The sequence below is a fragment of the Puma concolor genome, chromosome E4 (assembly GCF_028749965.1).
Source record: "Puma concolor isolate L17-30 chromosome E4, mPumCon1.1.hap2, whole genome shotgun sequence".
NCBI classification, from domain to species: domain Eukaryota; kingdom Metazoa; phylum Chordata; class Mammalia; order Carnivora; family Felidae; genus Puma; species Puma concolor.
The window spans coordinates 68,093,775-68,113,638 of NC_141683.1; the positions used below are offsets into that span (position 1 = coordinate 68,093,775).

Here is a 19,864-nt window from a genome sequence, read left to right on the forward strand (position 1 = left end):
TACACAAACAACTCTGCTGATCTGTTGCCGAAAAATTATAATCTACAGATTATATCCGATGCCTATTTGTCTGTCTTTGAACCGTGATTCAATTAAATTTTGAAATATCTTTCCTTTTAGTGTCTAGCAGAAGGAGGAGACCTGAACTCCTTTGAATTCAAATCACTCACAGATTCACTAAATGACATCAAGAGGACAATAGATGCTTCTAATATCAGGTAATTCGTTAGATGGACCCGAATCCCTCTTGTTAGTCCACGGTGCCTTCCGGCGCAGGTTTTAAGAATTAGGCGTGTAAGTTTTGGCCTTTAAATAAATTATAAAAGAGCTGTTGGGGCGCCTGGGTGGCGCAGTCGGTTAAGCATCCGACTTCAGCCAGGTCACGATCTCGCGGTCCGTGAGTTCGAGCCCCGCGTCGGGCTCTGGGCTGATGGCTCAGAGCCTGGAGCCTGTTTCCGATTCTGTGTCTCCCTCTCTCTCTGCCCCTCCCCCGTTCATGCTCTGTCTCTCTCTGTCGCAAAAATAAATAAATGTTGAAAAAAAAAATTAAAAAAAAAAAAAAAAAGAGCTGTCAGTTCTGTGCCATCTATTGACAGAACAGAAATGGGACGTGTGTTTTGCGGACGAAGGAATCCGAAGACGCGCACCGTGTGGACCTGGGCGGGGTGGAGGCGCCTCTGAGGCGATGGTCCCCAGAGAGAGCGCCTTTACCCCCCCCTTCCCTCCTACCTTTTCACTTTGTCCTGCAGTGGGGGTGGGGCCGCTGGGGTCGTAGCCCGTGTCAAGGGGAGATTTAGTCCTTCCTCGGGGCCATTTCCACAGCCCGCTCTTCAACTCCAGTTCAGCCCTTCCTTCTCTCAGAAGGCTTTTCCCGACGTAGTGAGATGGCGCAGCTCACCGCGTTTCTTCCTTCCTCAGCTGCTTCCAGAACAACGTGGAGATCCACGTCGCGCACATCCAGAGCGGCCTCAGCCAGATGGGGAACCTGCACGCCTTCGCCGCCAATGACACCAACAGGGACTGAGCGGAAGACGTCGCGGCTCCGGCCGCGGGGGACCCGCTTCGGAGTGTTCCCGCCCCCCCGGCTCCCAACCCCGAGGGTCCCGGAACGCGGGGGAGGCCGAAGCTCCAAACGAGGCACTTGAGGACACTGGGCCGCCTGGCCCCGCGCCGCTGACCAGCTTCGTGCTTATTTGCCTCTTCCGGTCCGGCTGCGGCAGCATCGCTTACGGCACCTGCTCGGGGGCGGGTATCTTTCAGCTGAAAACGTCCGAACGCTTTTTTTAACGCGCATGAACTCAGCCCGACACACGCAGGCGGCGCCCCCAGCGGAGAGCAAGAGACACGGCCTTGTGGCGGGTGGCCCGTGGCCGTGTGGCAGCGACAGCGGGGAAGTGACGGCCCGGGCTCCCCCAGCCGCGCACCCTTGGGTCGTTGACGGAGCGCGCCCTCGAGGCGCGGAGGCCCGGTCTGCAGGAAGCCGCTGGAACACGGGTGGGAGACGCGGGCCCGACCGGCAGACGTGATAGACGGAGCGCGACCTGGGCCTGCACGTCATTTTCTAGTAATAAATATTTTAATTTATCATAATTTATAAAAGAAACCTCTGTTGTTTGTCTGTCGAAAGAAAATGAAGGAGCAGGAAACAAATTACTCGCAAAATGGCTGCATTTCGGCAAGTGGATTTGGTGGGCCTTTTCCCGCCGCGTCAGGGCAAAAAGTGCTGTGACGAGATGTATTTAAGAAGACTGACGACACACTATTTTCATATTTTGTTTATTTGCACAACTCGAGCCAGATTACTGGTTAAAATCCAACCGTACACAATTTATAAAGTCAAAAGATTTTATAAGGAAAACGAATATAATAACCAGTGCAACGAAATGCAGGAAAAAAAAGGTTTGTATTCGGTCGTGGGGTTTTTTTGGTTGTTTTTTGTTGTTTTTAAAGGAAAACCCTGCCTACGATGTCAATCTTGTACAAAGTGTGTATTTGGAATTTTGTTTTAATATAGAATATTATAAAGTCAAAATATAATAAAATTGTTTTCAGATTTGGAGTTTAAGGTATAGCTGTAGAGGTGACTTTGATTCTTTTAGCTGTCCCATGAAATAGGACTTTTTATATGTTGATGTATAATAAAACTAAAACCAGATTATTTTCCATTTGAAAGTTTTGTATAGTTTAAAAATGCTTCCCTATTCTTTGTTGGTCTTGTGCCACTGCAAACCTTTAGTGCAGAGTTTATATTTAGCTAAACAGTTATGTTAATTAAGAAATGCATAAATCCTTTATTCTTAATATTTGTAATTCTAAATAAATTGATCTATGAAAAGTAGTATTGGCTACCATTTTCACTTAACTGATACAAGTTGATAAGTATTCCCTCTATTTAAAAAGTTTTGGGGCACCTGGGTGGCTGTCAGTTAAACAGCTGACTCTTGATTTCAGCTCATGATCTCCCGAGTCATGAGATCAAGCCCTGCATCGGGCTCTGTGATGACAGCTGGGAGCCCTGTTTGGGATTCTCTGTCTCCCTCTCTTTCTCTCTGTGCCCCTCCCCCACTCATTCTCTCTCTCTCTCTCTCTCTCTCTCTCAAAAATAAACATTTAATTTTTTTTTAATGTTTATTTTTGAGAGAGAGAGACACACAGCATAAGCGGGGGAGGGGCAGAGAGAGAGGGAGACACAGAATCTGAAGCAGACTCCAGGCTCTGAGCTGTCAGCACAGAGCCGGACGCGGGTCTCGAACTCACAGACGGCAAGATCGTGACCTGAGCCGAAGTCGGACACCCAACCGACTGAGCCCCGCCAGGCGCCCCTCAAAAATAAACTTAAAAATTTTTTAATAAAAATAAATTTTAAAGAATTGTAATTCCCACGAAGTTATATTTTAGGGGAATCAGTGCAGATTAATTACCAAGTCCTTTTGAATTGCGACTCTGTCCAATAAGACTTCAAGGGAGGGGTTTTTCCACCTCTGCAAATCTTTGAAAAACATTAAGCAAGCAAGTTCTTGGCTTACTGTAGACCTAGTGAATGGTTGGTTTTAACCTATCCTGCCTAGAATTATGTAAAACATTTTTTACTTGTTTCCCCCGTGCTATGTAAGACTGGTCACACGTAAATCCCACCTGGTCGTAAACGCACGTATCTAGGGGTGCCTGGGTGGCTCAGTCGGTTAAGCATCCGCCTTTGGCTCAGATCATGATCTAGCGGTTCATGAGTTCGAGCCCCGCGTCGGGCTCTGTGCTGACAGCTCGGAGCCTGGAACCTGCTTTGGATTCTGTGTCTCCCTTTCTCTCTGCTCCTCCCCCAGTTGTTCTCTTTCGCGCGTGCGCTCTCTCTCTCAAAAATAAATAAATAAACATTAAAAAGACCGCACGTAACTAATTAAGCAGTGCCCAAGTGCTGGTGGCAGGAACTGTGCCTGAGATCGTATTTGTTTTTTGTTTTTTTTTTTAATTTTTTTAACGTTTATTTATTTTTGAGACAGGGAGAGACAGCATGAACAGGGGAGGGTCAGAGAGAGGGAGACACAGAATCTGAAACAGGCTCCAGGCTCTGAGCTGTCAGCACAGAGCCCGACGTGGGGCTCGAACTCACGGACTGTGAGATCGTGACCTGAGCTGAAGTCGGCCACTTAACCGACTGAGCCACCCAGGCGCCCCCCTGAGATCATATTTGAATTTGATTTCTGTTTCGGGAAGAAGAAACCTCAATCATTCAGAGTAGTCATTTGGGGTCTGTTGTATGTGAATTTGGCGACGCCGCTGCCGCTGAGCACGAGCTCCAAAGAGAGCCGTGGAAGCCGGAGGGAGCCCACAAGCCGGCACACCGCGTGCTTGCGGGCTCGGTTCTGAGCTCCCCTCGGCTGAGTTCCGGAAACCACATTCCCTTGCTACCGTTGAGAATCTATCAAAAGATGCGCCCACTGAATCCTTTCTCTCGAGGGGCACCTGGGTGGCTCAGTCGCTTAAACGTCCAACTCTTGATCTCAGCTCGGGTCTCGATCTCGGGGTCACGAGTTCAAGCCCTGCACTGGGCTCCACGTGTAACACGGGGTGGGGGGGGAGTCTTTCTCTCGAATGCACGCACTTTCTGAATCCTCGCCATTACCACTTGTCTGGCCCCGCCCAGCCACCGTCCCCACCAGCCCGGAACGGAGAGGTCACCCCCCACCTTCTCTAGCATTCCACTCTGCCCCCTCAACTGCAGCTTTCACCAGGTAAGAGTCTTAAAACACAGAACTGGTCATTTTCTCTCCATCTAAAGGCTCAGGGCTCTCTAGACAAACTCAGAACTCTTTTATAAGCCGCCAAAAGTCGCGGTTGGTCTGACCTCTAACAACTTCTCCTGCTCCTTACCCCGCAGGGCCTTTGCACGTGCAGGTTCCCCTCCTCACCCTGCTAACTCCTGACCATCCTACACTTCAGTTTCTCACGGAAGCTTTCCTTGACCACCACGCACCCGTCTCCGGGGCCCGCGCATTTCCAGGCCTCATAAAGCGCCTGTTCGTAGCCAGCAAGTGTCTGTGCAGTGAACAGACAAGTTTCAAAAGCGCTCGAAACGACAGGAGTGTCACTAGAGAATAAGCATACGGTTTTCCGTGAGGATGGCTTTGCAAGAGGAGACTACTCACTCAGAAGCAGAAATTCTGCATGGGCTGGGGGGGGTGGGGGGGCCTTTAAGCCTATCACGTGATCATTAGTCCTCACGGAAAAGGCCAGGCTGACACAGGAGGCATTATTCGGTGGTGGACAGATGGGTGGACTGAGTCCCGGCCCAGTTCCTTGCTCTTTCAAATATAGTCCCTACCAGGGTGCCTGGGGGGGGGGGGGGGGCTCAGAGGGTTGAGCATCTGACTTCAGCTCAGGTCACCATCTCACGGTTCGTGGGTTCGAGCCCCGCGTCGGGCTCTGTGCTGACAGCGCGGAGCCTGCTTCGGATTCTGCGTCTCCCTCTCTCTCTGCCCCTCCCCTGCTCATGCTGTCTCTCTCTCAAAAATAAACATTAAAAATTGCTTTAAGTCATTTGAAAAAATAAAATTAAAGTAAAATATAGTCCCTACCTTGCATGACAGTTGGAAGCCAGTCTCATAACGCCTGTAACACAGCAGCTAGGGTCTCATAAGAGTTCGAGAGATACAGACTAATGTTCTTAGAGGTCCTAGGCTAAGCATCCGACTTCGGCTCGGGTCACGTTCTCCCGGTCTGTGACCGAGCCTCACATCGGGCTCTGCGCCGACAGCATGGAGCCTGCTTCCAGTTCTGTGTCCCTCTCTGCCCCTCCCCTGTGCTCACTCGCTCGCTCTTAAAATAAAATAATAAACATTAAAAAAAAAAAACCTCAAGTCTGCCACCAAAGCCTGAACTGTCTCCTGATTGCTTCCCGGAGGGGATGTGCTGCTCGGAAAAGCGCAAGTCATTTGAATAACACCTCTGAAAATTAGGGCAACTGGCGTAGAGACGCTGAACACAGCTCAGACTATTCTAGTAACGTCGAGATTGCACAGCCTACACACAGACCTCACCCCCGGCCACCGCCTATACGGTCTCCATCGGCCCTCAGGAGGGCGCAAAGCCTCCACGTACCAAGACGAGATTTTCATTTATCTCAGGCTAACTTGCAAACGGTAATTTGCACGCATTTCTTTTAATATTTACTTATCTTTGAGAGAAAGAGACACAGCGTGGGGGCAGGAAGAGGTACAGAATCAAGATCAGGGGAAGGTTCAGACTTGGGGGGGGAGGGAGCCTCAAGCGTTTAAGAGAGAGAGGGGGGCTCATTTGGTCCCCGACGGACAGGAGCGGACAGGAGCGGCTCCGAGAAGGTCGCGCACTGTCCGGGGGTGACCTTCCGATCCGCACAACCGCCCTGCTGGCCAGAGACGTCGCCTGCTAGTCTGGGAAGGTAAGTGGAAGGTCTTTCCCATCTGGTGCCCCCTGGAGGCTTCTCCAGGCTTCTAAGGAGAGTGAGGTGTGTCCCCTTTGCCTCCAGCCTCCAGCTCCTGTGGGCTCGGCCCGAGTCCGCCTGTGCTCAAGAGTTTCCAAAGGCAGAAAAGATGTGTTCCTCCCAGAAGTCCAGCTTTGAACTGGGGCCTTCAGAGAGGGGGCAATAGGTTTCAAAACGCTGACCCTGGCAGTGAGGGGCAGAGATGCCCTCTCCCAGCCTGTGGGGATCGGGCGGGCAGGTCCCATCGGTTTCAAGAGGCAGCTGGGGCTTTAGGCATTTCGCCTCGCTCCCCTGAGCAGAGCGGAGGAGGAACAGCTCCGGCCTGGCCGAGGGGTGACAGGGTTTCCCGCTCTGACGCCGCGACTTGGCACGTCTGTTCTGGAACCACACCTGGAAGCAGGGAGACAAGAGGGGCTTTGGGCTGGAGTCCTTGTGCCACGATGGCCTCCACCGTCGCCACGTTCCAGGGCGGCGGGCCCTAGCTCCCTGCTCCGGGACCCCCGGGTTTCAGAAAGCACTGGGGCCGGCCGATGGGTCGGTGTTCAGAGCCCCCCCCCCCCCCGCCCCGCCTTTCCCTGACTCACCACTGTCGGGTGCCTGGGCACCATACGGGGATATTTGCAATGAGAGATAGGGTCACAGAAACAGAATGGCTCAGAATTTGAGGATAAAATGCTTCTAGGCTTAAAAAGGAAAGGAATTGGGGGCCCCTGGGAGGCTCAGTCGGTTAAGCCTCCAACTCTTTGATTTCAGCTGGGGTCACAATCCCAGGGTCGCGGAATCGAGCCTCACCTGGGACTCCGTGCTGAGCGTGGGGCCTGCTTAAGATTCTCTCTCTCTCTCTCTCTCTCTCTCTCTCTCGCTCTCACTCTTGCTCTCTGTCCCCCTCCCGCTTTCATGCTCTGTCTCCCTCTCTCTCCCTCTCAAAATTAAAAAAATTAAAAGATGGGGCGCCTGGGTGGCGCAGTCGGTTAAGCGTCCGACTTCAGCCAGGTCACGATCTCGCGGTCTGTGAGTTCGAGCCCCGCGTCAGGCTCTGGGCTGATGGCTCAGAGCCTGGAGCCTGTTTCCGATTCTGTGTCTCCCTCTCTCTCTGCCCCTCCCCCGTTCATGCTCTGTCTCTCTCTGTCCCAAAAATAAATAAACGTTGAAAAAAAAAATTAAAAAAAAAAAATTAAAAGATGATAGGCATTAAAATAACTTAGCAAATCAATTCCTGAAAAGTACAGCCCCTCATCAAATCAATCAAGAAGGCACTTTGCTCTGCGGACTCCACCGCTGTGGACAAATTTGCTGCTCACGGTGTCCCAACCAATCCTGAGGGTGTCCTGCTTAGGAAGTCTCTGGGGCGAATTGCTGAGACCCACACATCATTCCCACCCCCCACCTCCCCGGGGATGCGCAAAAGCAAATCCGCTCCTCCCAGCGCTGAGATGAGGGCTCCCGCTTAGACCTGCGTTTGGACACAGGCCGAAGGGCAGGGGCCTCATCACCCCCGAGCCCCCCGGGTTCTGATCTAAATGTGCAATAAACGCAGCCGGCTCCAGGGAGCCGCCCGGGCTTCAGGCTTTACCCCGAGATTCCAGACCCAGTACCGGCCCAGAGCGTGGCCTCGGGGCTCCTGGGGGTGACTCGGGGAGTCGCTTGGCCCTGTCCCAAGGACCCTTCTCCCAGCGGGGGAACCCCAGCTGGGCCTCATCGGTCTCTTCTCGTTGAACCGGAGAAAGAAAAAGTATCCAAGGGCTCCCTCTCCCCCTCCCGCTGAGGACTCGGCTTTGACCGTTTCGAGGGGCCCCGAGCGTACCCGACGCCCGAGGCAGGCGCTCCGCCGCACGCACGCCCCGGCTCGCCGCCCGGGACCCCGAGGCTCCCCGCCCCCAGCACCCCCCCCCTCACCTGGATCCGGGACTCGGGGAGCAGCGTGAGCGCGGCCAGGCGCTCGCGCAGGTGGATGTCGGGGTACATGGTCCGGCGGAACACGAGCTCCAGCAGCTGCAGCTGCTCGGCGCTGAACGACGTGCGCTTGCGGCGCTGCGACGGGGCGGGAGGCGCGGGGTCCCCGCCCGGGAAGCCCGCGAAGGGGCCGGGGCGCGGGGGCGGCGGGGCGGCGGGGCCGGGCGGGGGCGCGGGGAACGCGGCGCCCGCCCCGAAGCCGAGCTCCCGGGACCCCGCCGCGGCCATCGCTGCGCCAGCCTGTGCGCCGCCGGGGGGCGCGGGCCGCGGATATAGGGCGGGGGCCGGGGGAGGGGCGGCGGCGGCCTCAAAGGGCCGGGCGCGCGGAGGCCCGTGTCCCCCCGGGGGGGCGGCCCCGCCAGACGCCGTGGGAACCGCCGCTTCCGCCGCCGCGCGCGCGGGGGGAGGGGAGGCGGGAACTCGGGCCGGGACCCCCGGAGACCCCCGCCCGCCCTCCGGCCCGCCGCCCCTACCCCTGCGATCACCGCCCGCTGGCCCCCCTCCACCCTGGCGACCCCCCCCGCAAGCCCTCTGGCCCGCCCCCCACTCCGGCGACTCCCACCCGCACCCCGGCGACCCCCGCCCCCCCAACCCTGCGACCCACCCCGCCGGCGACCCCCGCTCTCCCTCCCGTCGCCGCAATCCACATCCCCCGGGGCGGGCCTCCCACTCGGCGGCGGGTCCTGGGGTCGGCCTCCGTCCCGGGCAGCGACCCTTGGCCGCCGTCCGGCCCGCGGCCTGGGACGTATTTATTTACCACCCCCCCCAACCCCACCCCCGCCCGCGATGTGCGAGACCCTGTGCCAGGTGGGCCAAGCAGCCCAGCCCCTCGCTCCCCGACGCGCCCTGCATCCGCCGGGGGCGCGGATTAGGGGGCCGCAGGCCCACCCCTTGGGCGGCGGGGGAACCAGGGACGCTGGTGGACGCGGGACCCCGCCTTCCCGGACGTGCCCGCGGGGCCCTCGCGGGAGGCGGGAGGCGGGCCGGCCCGGTGGGCCCCGTTAGAAGAGGCCGTTTCACCGGCACTTGCGCTGTGGTCGTGGGTGGGTGCCTCCCCTGCAGGGTGAGGGGCGCAGGGCCCCCGCGCTGTGCCAGGCCTCCGCGATCTCAGGTCGCCCTGTGGGAAGAGACGGGCGTGGGTCCCGGGCCTCCTGCCCCCGCCGTCCGAGCCCTGATCCCACCAGGACCGCTCTCTGTGGGCAGGGTCCTTCAGGGCCCCGTGAGGCCACCCCCGGAAGACCTTGGGCGTCCCGGACCTTGGATGTCCCGGACGGGCTTTCCAGGTGTCCGGGCAGAAAGACAGACTGCGGGGAGGGACGGGAGCCCTGGGCCCGATTCGCTCCTGGTGGGCGGTTGGGGCGGCAGGGACTGTGTGTCCAACCCTTTGGGCTCTCCCGGGCAGCCCGCTTCTCCACCTACCCGCCCCACCCCTCCTCTCTCGGTCTCCCTCCCCCGCCCTTCCTCTCCCTTCCTTTCCTGGATCTTGGAGTCTTCAGGCAGAGGGCAAGCGGGACGGGAGGTCAGACTGTGCTGGGTCCTTCTTTCCTGAATCGTGGGAGGCTGTGCTATACTGAGTTCCTATGCTGGGTTTACAGATCAGGAGATAGTTCCAGAATCCAGAGAGGCCCCGGGGACTCCCAAGCCGGCCTCCACAAGAGACTCGGGTGCTCACTGGTCAGTTCCCCTGCACGCCCGTCCCCTCCAGTCTTGGGGGTCGTCTTTCAGGCCCCTTGGGCTCATTAGGTTCCGGGTCTCAGGCAGTGATGATGGAGCCAGATCCCCGCAGCCCCAAAGTGCCCTGGGTGTAGCCCCCCCCCCCCCCCCCCCCCCCCCCCCCCCCGGGACCGGGAGGCCAGCCTCCGAGGAAGGCCGAGCTTTGCTGGCTGTGTGGCTGCCGAGGTGAGGTTTTACAGTCCCGGGTGGCCCAGCCAGAAACTCTGCCCAGGGTCAGGAGTCACAACGATCCCGGACTGTGTGGACGCCCCCGCAGTCCTGTGTCGCAGCCCCATCCGTCTGAGGCACCTGCTCCCTGTGCCCCTAGAGGACAGACCCGCCCAGAGGGACGAGGTGCTGCCCGTGGGCGGTCTTTTCTGCTTTTTGAACTGGCGGTAAGAAATGCCAGCATTCGGGCCGCCTGGGGGGACTCAAGTTGGCTGAGCATCCGACTTGGTCCTGACCTCACAGCTGGTGGGTTCGAGCCCCTCCGTCCATCTGGGAGCCTGGAGGCTGCTCCGGATTCTGTGTCTGCCCCTCCCCTGCTTATATGCCTTCAAGCGCTCTCTCTCTCTCTCTCTCTCTCTCTGTGTCTCTCTTTTTCTCTCTCTCTCTCAAAAATAAATAAACATTAAAAAAAAAAAAAAGAAAAGAAAAGAAATGCCAGCATTCAGTTTGCAGCCTGGTCGTCCCGCACACTGACTAAACAATCATTTTCCTTCATGACTTTTCTGGAAGGCTCGCGGTATATCCCCCGTGTTGAAACAAGATGGCAGCCTTTCCCTCTCTCCTCCCTCTGCTCTCGATGAGGTTTTAATTGCGTGTGCTGGTATTTACCTGAGAAATAAACCTCGGTGGGGACACAGTGGAAACCCGGGATCGCGATCGGGAATGAGGGGCTGCGGAGGGAGACTTTATTTTACACCTGCTGGTGCTGCTGTATTTTTGTTTTTGAACTGCGCATATGTTGGTGTTATACGTATATTTTGAAAACCTAGGTTTTTTTTGAAGGTATTTTATTTATTTTTTCAAATGTGTCACTTATTTTTGAGAGAGCACAAGCTGGGGCGGGGGGGTGGGGACAGAGGATCCAAAGGGGACTCTGCACTGACAGCAGTAAGCCTGATGTGGGGCTCGAACTAACGAATGGAGAGATCAAGACCTGAACTGAAGTCGGACACTCCACCAACTGAGCCACCCAGGGGCCCCAGAATGAAGTTTTTGATGAGTAAGTGGCAATGTGGTATTCCGGGTTGGATCTGGGTTTTTTTGTTTTTTGGGTTTTTTTTAATCAAGTCTACACCTGGGGCGCCTGGGTGGCTCAGTTAAGCGCCCGACTTCGGCTCAGGTCCTGATCTCACAGTCTGTGAGTTCGAGCCCCGTGTCGGGCTCTGTGCTGACAGCTCAGAGCCTGGAGCCTGTTTCAGATTCTGTGTCTCCCTCTCTGCCCCTCCCCTGCTCTTGTTCTGTCTCTCTCTCTCTCTCTCTCAAACATAAATGAGCATTGAAAACATTTTTAGGAAATAAAAAAAGTAAAGTCTACACCCAACGGGGCTGGAACTCACAACCCAAGATCAAGAGTCACATGCTCCACACCGACCGAGCCAGCCGGGTGCCCTGGGTTGGATCCTTAGAAAGGACGAAGGACATTAGTGGGAAAAACTGGTAAAATCTGAATGTTTTTATAAAACTGTTAGAACACGGAAGCAGAGGATGCACATAATGTATCTGGAACGAGATGCTGTTTCACCGTGGGAATAGATTTCCCGGTTCGGGATTTGCACTGACCAGCGTTAGGAAGCTAGAAGCTTCTACACATCTCATCTGATGTGTATCCGTTCGCTGAAAATTACAGGCTTCCCTCTCCCCTTTTGTTTGCCAGACACGTCTAAAGTCCTAAGTGGTTTTTGCCAACCCCAAGGTCGGGATCCCCTACCCAGTTATCCTGTTGGAAGCATACGATGAGTGTTTTTGTTAATTCTTCTATACCCGTTTTTGGAAAACAGAGAGAGCCCCATCCCTGGCAATATCTTTTTAAAAAAAATCATTCTGGGGGCGCCTGGGTGGCGCAGTCGGTTAAGCGTCCGACTTCGGCCAGGTCACGATCTCGCGGTCCGTGAGTTCGAGCCCCGCGTCGGGCTCTGGGCTGATGGCTCAGAGCCTGGAGCCTGTTTCCGATTCTGTATCTCCCTCTCTCTCTGCCCCTCCCCCGTTCATGCTCTGTCTCTCTCTGTCCCAAAAATAAATAAACATTGAAAAAAAAAAAAAATCATTCTGGTGGGGCTCCTGGGGGGCTCAGTTGGTTAAGCGTCCGACTTCGGCTCGGGTCATGATCTCGTGGCTCGTGGGTACGAGCCCCGCGTCGGGCTCTGTGCTGACAACTCGGAGCCTGGAGCCTCCTTTGGAATCTGTGTCTCCCTCTCTCTCTGCCCCCCTCCCCCGCTCACACTCTGTCTCTCTCTCTCTCAAAAATAAATACATGTTAAAAAACTTTTTTGAAAAACAAAATCATTCCGGCAAGTTATTTGCTCGAGGCTCCGTAAGGCACTTTCCTCTACCAAAGCCAGTTTACCAGTTCTGGAATAGCTACCCTGAGGTTCAGGGTTAGCCCAAGGCAAGGGCCACCGAGATCCGGGGTCGAGGTCCCCCCTCATCCACACCTGGGCTCTGCCCACTCACCACTTGGCCTGCTCAGGGCTTGGGCCCTTATTTGCATTTGGTGTGTCGGTCACCCTTGTCGAACCAGAAGGGGTGGGCAAGGGGAAATAGACGACGACGCACATCCAGGAAAGAGAAATGAAGAAGAAAGAGAAAAGCAATGAGCTAAAACAAAACAAAAAAGGATCGCGATCTGCAGCAGCCCCAGCGGGCAGGCAGGAGCCACTCGGGGTCACTGTCCTTCCTTTGCATCCTTAACCTTTCCCCCCACGGCTCCTGTCCTTGACGCCCCCAACATCACAGACGCCTGCCTTTCCTCTCCAAGTGCTAAGTACCCTCTTCCCGGCTTTGTTGTTCAAGTCAGGCCCTCCACGCGGCCCTGAGAGCCGCCCCCGCCCTGCTCCGGGGCTGGTGTTTATTGATCAGAGACCCAGGAAAAGGAGGGTCGATGGCTTCTGCTTCCACCCTGAGTCCCTTTGATCCTGGCCTCGCTTTGATTTCCCCTCCTCTCGCTGCCCTGCCCGGCCTCTTCAGTTCCTGAAGTGTATTCTGGAAACAGAGGTTACAAGAGATTGAGAGACGACACACCCCCCCCCCCCCCCCCCCCCCCCCCGCCCCAAAAGGTATTAATGCGCCAGGAAAGCGATAAAAGGTTAAGGAGCTTCTTTTGTTGTTTGGTTAGCGCCAAACACATTCCAATCACAACCTCCAAATCGCTTTTGAACTCGACACACATGTTGAGTTGTTTTTGTTTTTTTTTTTTTCCTTTCTTTCAGTTATTCCCACCCAAATCCTCTGGGTAGCGTCTTTCTCCACCCAGACTCACAGACGCAAGTGAAGTTAAAAAGAACCCCTCCAGGGGCGCCTGGGTGGCGCAGTCGGTTAAGCGTCCGACTTCAGCCAGGTCACAATCTCGAGTCCGGGAGTTCGAGCCCCGCGTCAGGCTCTGGGCTGATGGCTCGGAGCCTGGAGCCTGTTTCCGATTCTGTGTCTCCCTCTCTCTCTGCCTCTCCCCCGTTCATGCTCTGTCTCTCTCTGTCCCAAAAATAAATAAACGTTGAAAAAAAAAAATTAAAAAAAAAAAAAGAACCCCTCCACGCCGGAGACTGAGAACCATAGGTTTTCCAGGTTTCTGTCCACACGCTCGATAACAAAGAACAGAATCGACCGGCAGCAGATTTGGCCCTCGCACCCGACATTTGTCTACACCTGTCCCTGCAACACGCCTGTTGAGCGCTTTGAATGGGGCCTGGTGCCCCTGAGCTGGTATCTTGCTTAATTTCACGGTAACTGATTTCAATAGAAGCGGCCTCTCGTGGCTACGGCAGCTGACAGGACGGCTCTAAATCATCACCCAGCAAATCCCTCTTCCCTGAGAACTGTTTACAAAGACGTATGTAGGTGGCTCAGAATCGCCCGCTGGATTTGAATTCTAGACTCTCCTTTTACGTGGCTGGAACAGAACTCTGGATCGTCGAAATGACTACCTCGGTTTCATCGCGGACAGTCTCATACAGATTTGGCTGAACGGTGTGTTGAATATCGCTGTAGTATCCGTGCACGGTCTTCTTTTTATTATTGTTGTTTTTTCTTTGTTTTTTGAGACAGAGACAGGGAGCCAGTGGGGGAGGGGCAGAGAGAGAGGGAGACACGGACTCCGAAGCAGGCTCCGGGCTCCGAGCCATCAGCACAGAGCCCGACACGGGGCTCGAGCTCCCCGGAGTAACCGAGGACCCACTCCGGCCTCGGTGTCCCGGCCGGCAAGAGTATTGGGTGTGTGTTTCCAAAATGCTTCCTTTTGCTGGGTATTTTTGCCTCTAACAGAGGAGAGGCATCGTGCAGGTAAAATACAAAGCCAAGTTGGTCCAGTCAGACGCAGGCTCCCGGTGGGTGTGGGAGATGAGCCGCTTTCCAGTAGGTACTGTTCCATTTTCGTTGGTCCTGGGAGGGACCTCTCGGCCTGTGGGCGTGTAGCTGTCACGGCCACATGAACTTCCCGCACTCTCTCAGGGGAGGAGCCAGCAACACAGGCCTCTTCTTTCCAATTGCGCTCAGCAAGCCCCGAGCGCCAACCCTGAGCCGGGCACTGTGCTCCAGGAGGGAGAGGAAGCTCTCCTCGCCGCTGGGCCTTCCTGGTTAGCAGCCGGGCTGCCTGGCCAGCGGGCCAAGTTAATCCTGCATTAATAAAGCCCACCCAAGCGCCACTGACCCAGAGCAAACTGACCCTGGGGAGCGGGCGGTAGAGACTCAGCCCGCCCCCTCATAATGCCCAAAATGTGCTTTCGCTTCGGGGCGTATCACCTGAACAAAAACCCTGCCAGAGAGGGCCCTGCTTTGAACTTGGTTGACCATTCCGGGTTTCTTTAAACTCATCCACGGGCCGACTGTGGTCTCCCCGCGCCACTTCCCGTGCAAAGGAAAAAGAAAAAGAAAAAAATGCTCTGTGGAGAAATGGCACATTCCAGGCCAGTATTCCAGAGTCTGGACTATTTAGTCATATCTGCAGAGGACAAAAGTATTCAACACTACTGAGGCATTCTCTCGAGGAAGAAGTCGAAGAGGCCCCCGCCGGTCAAACAGGACAAGTGGAGCGCCAACAAGAATAACAAAAGCAATAGGTTGCAACCCATCGAACACGTTAAAGTCCATTCTTTCGTGATGGTCATAAAAAACGAAACTGATCACGTTCGGCCGGTTCTAGGGAACAATCCCTTTATCTAAGAGCTGGCAGGTAGGGGCGCCTGGGTGGCTCGTCGGTCGAGCGCCCGGCTTCGGCTCAGGTCATGACCTCGCAGTTCGTGGGTCCGAGCTCGGTGGGTTCTGTGCTGATGGCTCGAAGCCCGGAGGCTGCTTCGGATTCCGTGTCTCCCTCTCTCTTGTCCCTCCTCCGCTCCCACTCTGTCTCTCAAGAATAAATAACACGTGTAAAAAAGGTTAACAACAACAAAAACAACAACCTGGTACACAAAGCGTTTATCCTGCCTTTTCTGTACGACTGTCACTCAAGGTACACAGTGGATAAAGAGAAGGCCCTCGGGACGCAAGCGCTCTGCCGACACCCAGACGTGGAAATGCTCTGATCAGCGGAGAAGGAATGACAGAGGTACACAATCCTCATTTGGCAACCTTTAATGAAGGCGTGAGCCTGACAGCGATCCTCATGGCTGCTAGCTGTCCTTCCTTGTAGAAATATACACCACCACCTCGGAGTGAGTCATTCTCCCCAAAATAGAGATCCGGAACGTAAGCCGGCGATTGGAGCTCGCCACCGGGTCAACAGAAGAAAGGGGAGAAGTAGCAGGTCACGAAGCGCCACAGGGACACCGTCAACAAAGCCCAGACTGTGGGAAATTCAGGACAAACGTCAGCCTCTTCATCAAGTGCATTGGAGAGAGAGAAAAAGAGAGAGAGAGGGAGAACCATCTACAGATAAAAAGGGACCAAAGAGCCCTGTCGACTCGATGCAACGCTGGGATCCTGACGTGAACAAACCCCCCGTAAAAATTCACTTCTGGGGCGCCCGGCCGGCTCAGTCGGTGGAGCTTTGGGACTCTGGGTCTCCGGGGTGGTAAGTTTGAGCCCCACATTGGGCACAGAGATGACTTTAAAAAAAAGTTCAGGGGCGCCTGGGTGGCGCAGTCGGTTAAGCGTCCGACTTCAGCCAGGTCACGATCTCGCGGTCCGGGAGTTCAAGCCCCGCGTCGGGCTCTGGGCTGATGGCTCAGAGCCTGGAGCCTGTTTCCGATTCTGTGTCTCCCTCTCTCTCTGCCCCTCCCCCGTTCATGCTCTGTCTCTCTCTGTCCCAAAAATAAATAAACGTGAAAAAAAAAAATTTAAAAAAAAAAAAGTTCATTTCTTCGACCAATGAGGTATTTCAACATGAGCTATGAGAAGATATTAGGAAATTGGGGTTAACTCTTTTTGTGTTATGAGAGCGATTCTGTGTCATATTTTTATCGCCTTTTAGAGACAGTTAGAAATAGTGGCAGATGAAATCAACAAAACGTTCGGGGTTTGCTCCAAAATAATCCAGTTTGGGGGGAGGGGGCAGAGTGGGGAGATACAGAAAAAAGCAAGGTCAGATACGAACTGGTAACAGTTGAGGCGGGGGCATGATCACGGACTATACCATTCTCTCTACTTTTGTGTATGTTTAAGATTTTTCCAGAATGAAAAGTTAAAAAAAAAAAAAAAAAAAAGCAATAGTCAGTGTCCTTGAAGGACGTGGGAGACACTGAACAGGAGGACAAGAGCCCCGCTCTGGGGGGGGTAGGGTCTCCCCAGGGAGCTGGGAGCCCAGGCGGAGGAGGAGGGGAGTGGCCCCCTCACTGGGTTCGGGGCGGGGGGGGGGGGGTGGCTGGAGGAGGGCACCTGTCAGCGTTGAGTGCGCCCGTGGCAGAGGTGGCCGGGCTGCCCAGCTCTGGGGCACTCCCTGCACGAGAGACCCGAAAATAACTCTACCTGGGGGCAGCCACCCTCAACCCTTTCGTGTAAAACCTCTTCCGTGCTTGTGTGCAATGTACACGTATATGTAACTGTGCAGGAAAACTATACACGCGTGGTTTTTATACAGACAAATCTTGTTTACCTAACCTGAAAATAATTTTTTTCATGTCTATTTAGTTTTGAGAGAGAGAGAGAGAGAGAGACAGAGTGCAAGCGAGGGAGGGGCAGAGAGACCGGGACACAGAATCTGAAACAGGCTCCAGGCTCTGAGCTGTCAGCACAGAGCAGGACGCGGGGTTTGAACCCACAAACCGCCACATCGTGACTTGAGCCGAAGGCGATGCTGAACCCACTGAGACCCCCAGGCGCCCCGTACCGCAGTTACCCTGAAACTCTTGTGATCTCCCATGGGTTCTAGGCTTGGGAGGACTCAGGATAGGCCCAGGATGCCCCAGGGCATTTCCCCAGCCGCTCCCCCCCACCCCCTTCTGGGAAAACCCTGCTCTGAGAGCACCTGAGGGGAGGCTGAGTAGGCGGCTTGCCGGGATAAGGAGTTAGTCTCTCTTACTTGGGGTCCATGAGGCACCTTGGACCTGAGGGCTGGGGTCTCAATCTCAGACTCTAAAAGGCCTCTGTTTTGGCCCCACGGCTGCTCCTGGCACTGAGCCCAGCTCCGTGTCCTCCCCACGCACATGGCCTCGTCCACGCAGCCACCCCAGCTCCGGGCCTGGGGAGGACGGCTCGGGGCTCTGTCCCCACGAAGTGTGGGTGTCAACCCCCAGAAGGAGCCCTGGCCCCCAGACGGCTGGGGGGTGGGGTGGGGAGGGCTTCTGCGGGGTCCTCCCGGCCCTCCTGCCCGCCGCACCTGACCCGGATCGCGAGCACCTGCCTGCCCTCCCTGGGGGCCCTCAGAGGCTGGGTCTGGCTTGTCCCCCCTCCCCGCCCCCAACGCAGTATCTGGAACCCGCAGAGGCTCAGGGCGCGGTTCATCATGAATAACAGGCGGGGGTCCGCAGCGTCCCTCCTGAGTGAGCTCGGGCAGGTCCTGCCGTCTCGGGGTCAAGAACTCCGACAGGAAGCGCCGATTCTCGGACTTGTCTTCACTCAGTCCCTTATCACTTGTCCGATCCGGGGCAGGCCCCCACCCCTCAAAGCTTTGCTTTTCTCGGGCTGCAGTGTCTGGGGGAGCAGAGGGTCTCACCCACCAGGGGGGCTTCCTTGGCCGGAAGTCCCGGCCAAGGGCAAGAGAGGGCTCTCCAAGCCGGAAGTCCGGGCCAACACGCGCGGTAATGAACACGCACCGGAACACGGCCCTGGGGGTCCCGATGACCCCGACGGCGGTGCTGGAGGGACCCTGTGCGCTCTCTCCGGCTCTGCCCACCCCCCCCCCCACCCCCGCCCGTCTGTCACGTCTCACCAGCTGCCCTGCAGTGTGTCCTCAGCTGTGTTCACCTGGGCGCCCACCTGGCCGGCGAGCTCCCCGCGGGGCAGGACCCCAGGTGTGCGGGGTGGGGGGCGAGGGGTGCTCTGGGGCCAGCTCAAAGGGTGCATGAGGGCCCTGAGCCCCGGAGGGTGCCGCGGTAAGGATCACTGAGACAGAGGACACGGGGAGGGGGGGTATCCGTGCAAGAGCAACCGTGAGGTTCACCGTCTCTTTCTAGAAGTCTCCATGGGGTCTCTGTCAGCCCCTGTACGTCTATGTCGCGAGGAACTGACCCGGGTGGGGGGGGGGCTCAGCTGGGGTGACTGACAGCCGCCCCCCCCCCAGCCTCCGTGTTGCCAGCAGGGAAATGGGCGCAGCGGTACCCGCCTGCCACCTTCTTCCTGGAGGTTCTCTGAGGCTGGAAGCTTCTCAGGGCATTTTCAAAGGCTCCGATGAAAGGCGCTGGTGGGATGAAACGTTCTCGGGGCCATAGGAAGTTTCTCGCAGTTTTGAAGCCTTGGAGGCTGCAGGAAGTGGTCAGTGACGGGTACTTGTGAAGCCCCGGAGGGTGATGAGGGTGGAGAATTAGCAAGCGGATCGATGGGCCACACCTGGGGCGTGAGGGGCCCTTATCTGGGAGGAAAATCTGTCATTTCCCTGGGGGTGGGGGGTTTGGGGTAAGTGTCGAGGCCCCTGGGCCCACAGGGTGGAGGCCAGAAAGGCAGGGCCTTGGACAAGGCCTGCCCCTCCTCGGGGCCTCAGTTTCCCCACGTGTGAAAGGAGAATGACTTTAAAACCCTGACTGCAGGCTGTGCCCCAACTCTGCTGCCCTCCCTGGCTTGGAGACCCCAAGTCAACACGCTATCCCCGCCCGGGGTATGCTTGCAGGGGTGCTGGTTTGAGTCTCACCGGGTCCCACGAGGGGCTCTGGACCTGCCCCGGGACCTTGCTGGGCAACAAGGATTCTTTGCTGGGCCACGCTTTAGTCTGGCCCCTGAACCTTCTCCCAGCCCCATCTGGAAACTTCTGGGTAAAAACCCAGTGTTAGAAAGGACGCTGCTGGGTCAGTTTGGCAGGAACACGCCCTCCCTCCCCGCCTTGTGCCGCGATGTTCTCCACTGCCCCCAGGTGATCTCTGGCCCCCTTGGCCTGCCTCCGACAAGGATCCTGTTGGGTCATTTCAGCCAGAACCCCCCCGCACCCCGCCCCCTGCTATAATTCAATGTAATTTTAGTAATGACCTTTCAGTAATCTTTCCTGCACTGCCCCACCTGCTTGTTGGCTGTACCCCCACTTGCCCGTGCGGTGTTCCCAGATGAGACCAATCTCTGTCCCTCCCCTGCAAGAGTCTATTGTATCAAGATCGTCCCGGGGAGTCTGAGTGGTTCAATCAGTTAAGTGTCCGACTCCGGCTCAGGTCATGATCTCGCAGTTCATGAGTTCGAGCCCCGCGTCGGGCTCTGTGCTGACAGCTCGGAGGCTGGAGCCTGCTGCAGATTCTATGGCTCCCTCTCTGTCTGCCCCTCTCCCATGCATGCTCTCTCTCAAAAATAAATAAAGACATTGCAAAAAAACAAAAAACAAAAAACATTGTTCCGAATAAAGTCTGCCTTTCCACTTTTCACAAGTGTCCTGCTAAATTTTTTCTTTACCGCAAAGTCTGGCCACTTGGAACACACTGTGCGGGGGCCTCCTGACCCAGAACAGCCCTCAGG

At 56.0% G+C, this 19,864-nt stretch overlaps 2 protein-coding genes across 6 annotated transcripts in view; one reads left to right on the forward strand and one right to left on the reverse strand.

Annotated features, from left to right (window-relative positions):
- Positions 1 to 2,338, forward strand: part of LIN9 (lin-9 DREAM MuvB core complex component) — a 64,789-nt gene extending 62,451 nt beyond the window's left edge. For all 5 annotated transcript variants that reach the window (XM_086694229.1, XM_086694231.1, XM_086694230.1 and 2 more), the window contains 2 exons: positions 121 to 218; positions 919 to 2,338. In XM_086694229.1, coding sequence (XP_086550355.1) covers positions 121 to 218; positions 919 to 1,024 — 204 coding nt within the window. In that variant the 3' untranslated portion in view covers positions 1,025 to 2,338. The remainder of the gene's footprint in view (positions 1 to 120; positions 219 to 918) is intronic.
- A 3,298-nt stretch (positions 2,339 to 5,636) lies between these two features.
- MIXL1 (Mix paired-like homeobox) lies at positions 5,637 to 8,137 on the reverse strand. The gene is made up of 2 exons (XM_086693966.1): positions 7,853 to 8,137; positions 5,637 to 6,346 (listed from the first exon to the last, which is right to left on the reverse strand). Exons 1-2 carry the CDS (start codon positions 8,135 to 8,137, stop codon positions 6,041 to 6,043), a joined length of 591 nt encoding a protein of 196 aa, XP_086550092.1. The 3' UTR covers positions 5,637 to 6,040.
- Positions 8,138 to 19,864: the final 11,727 nt, after the last annotated feature.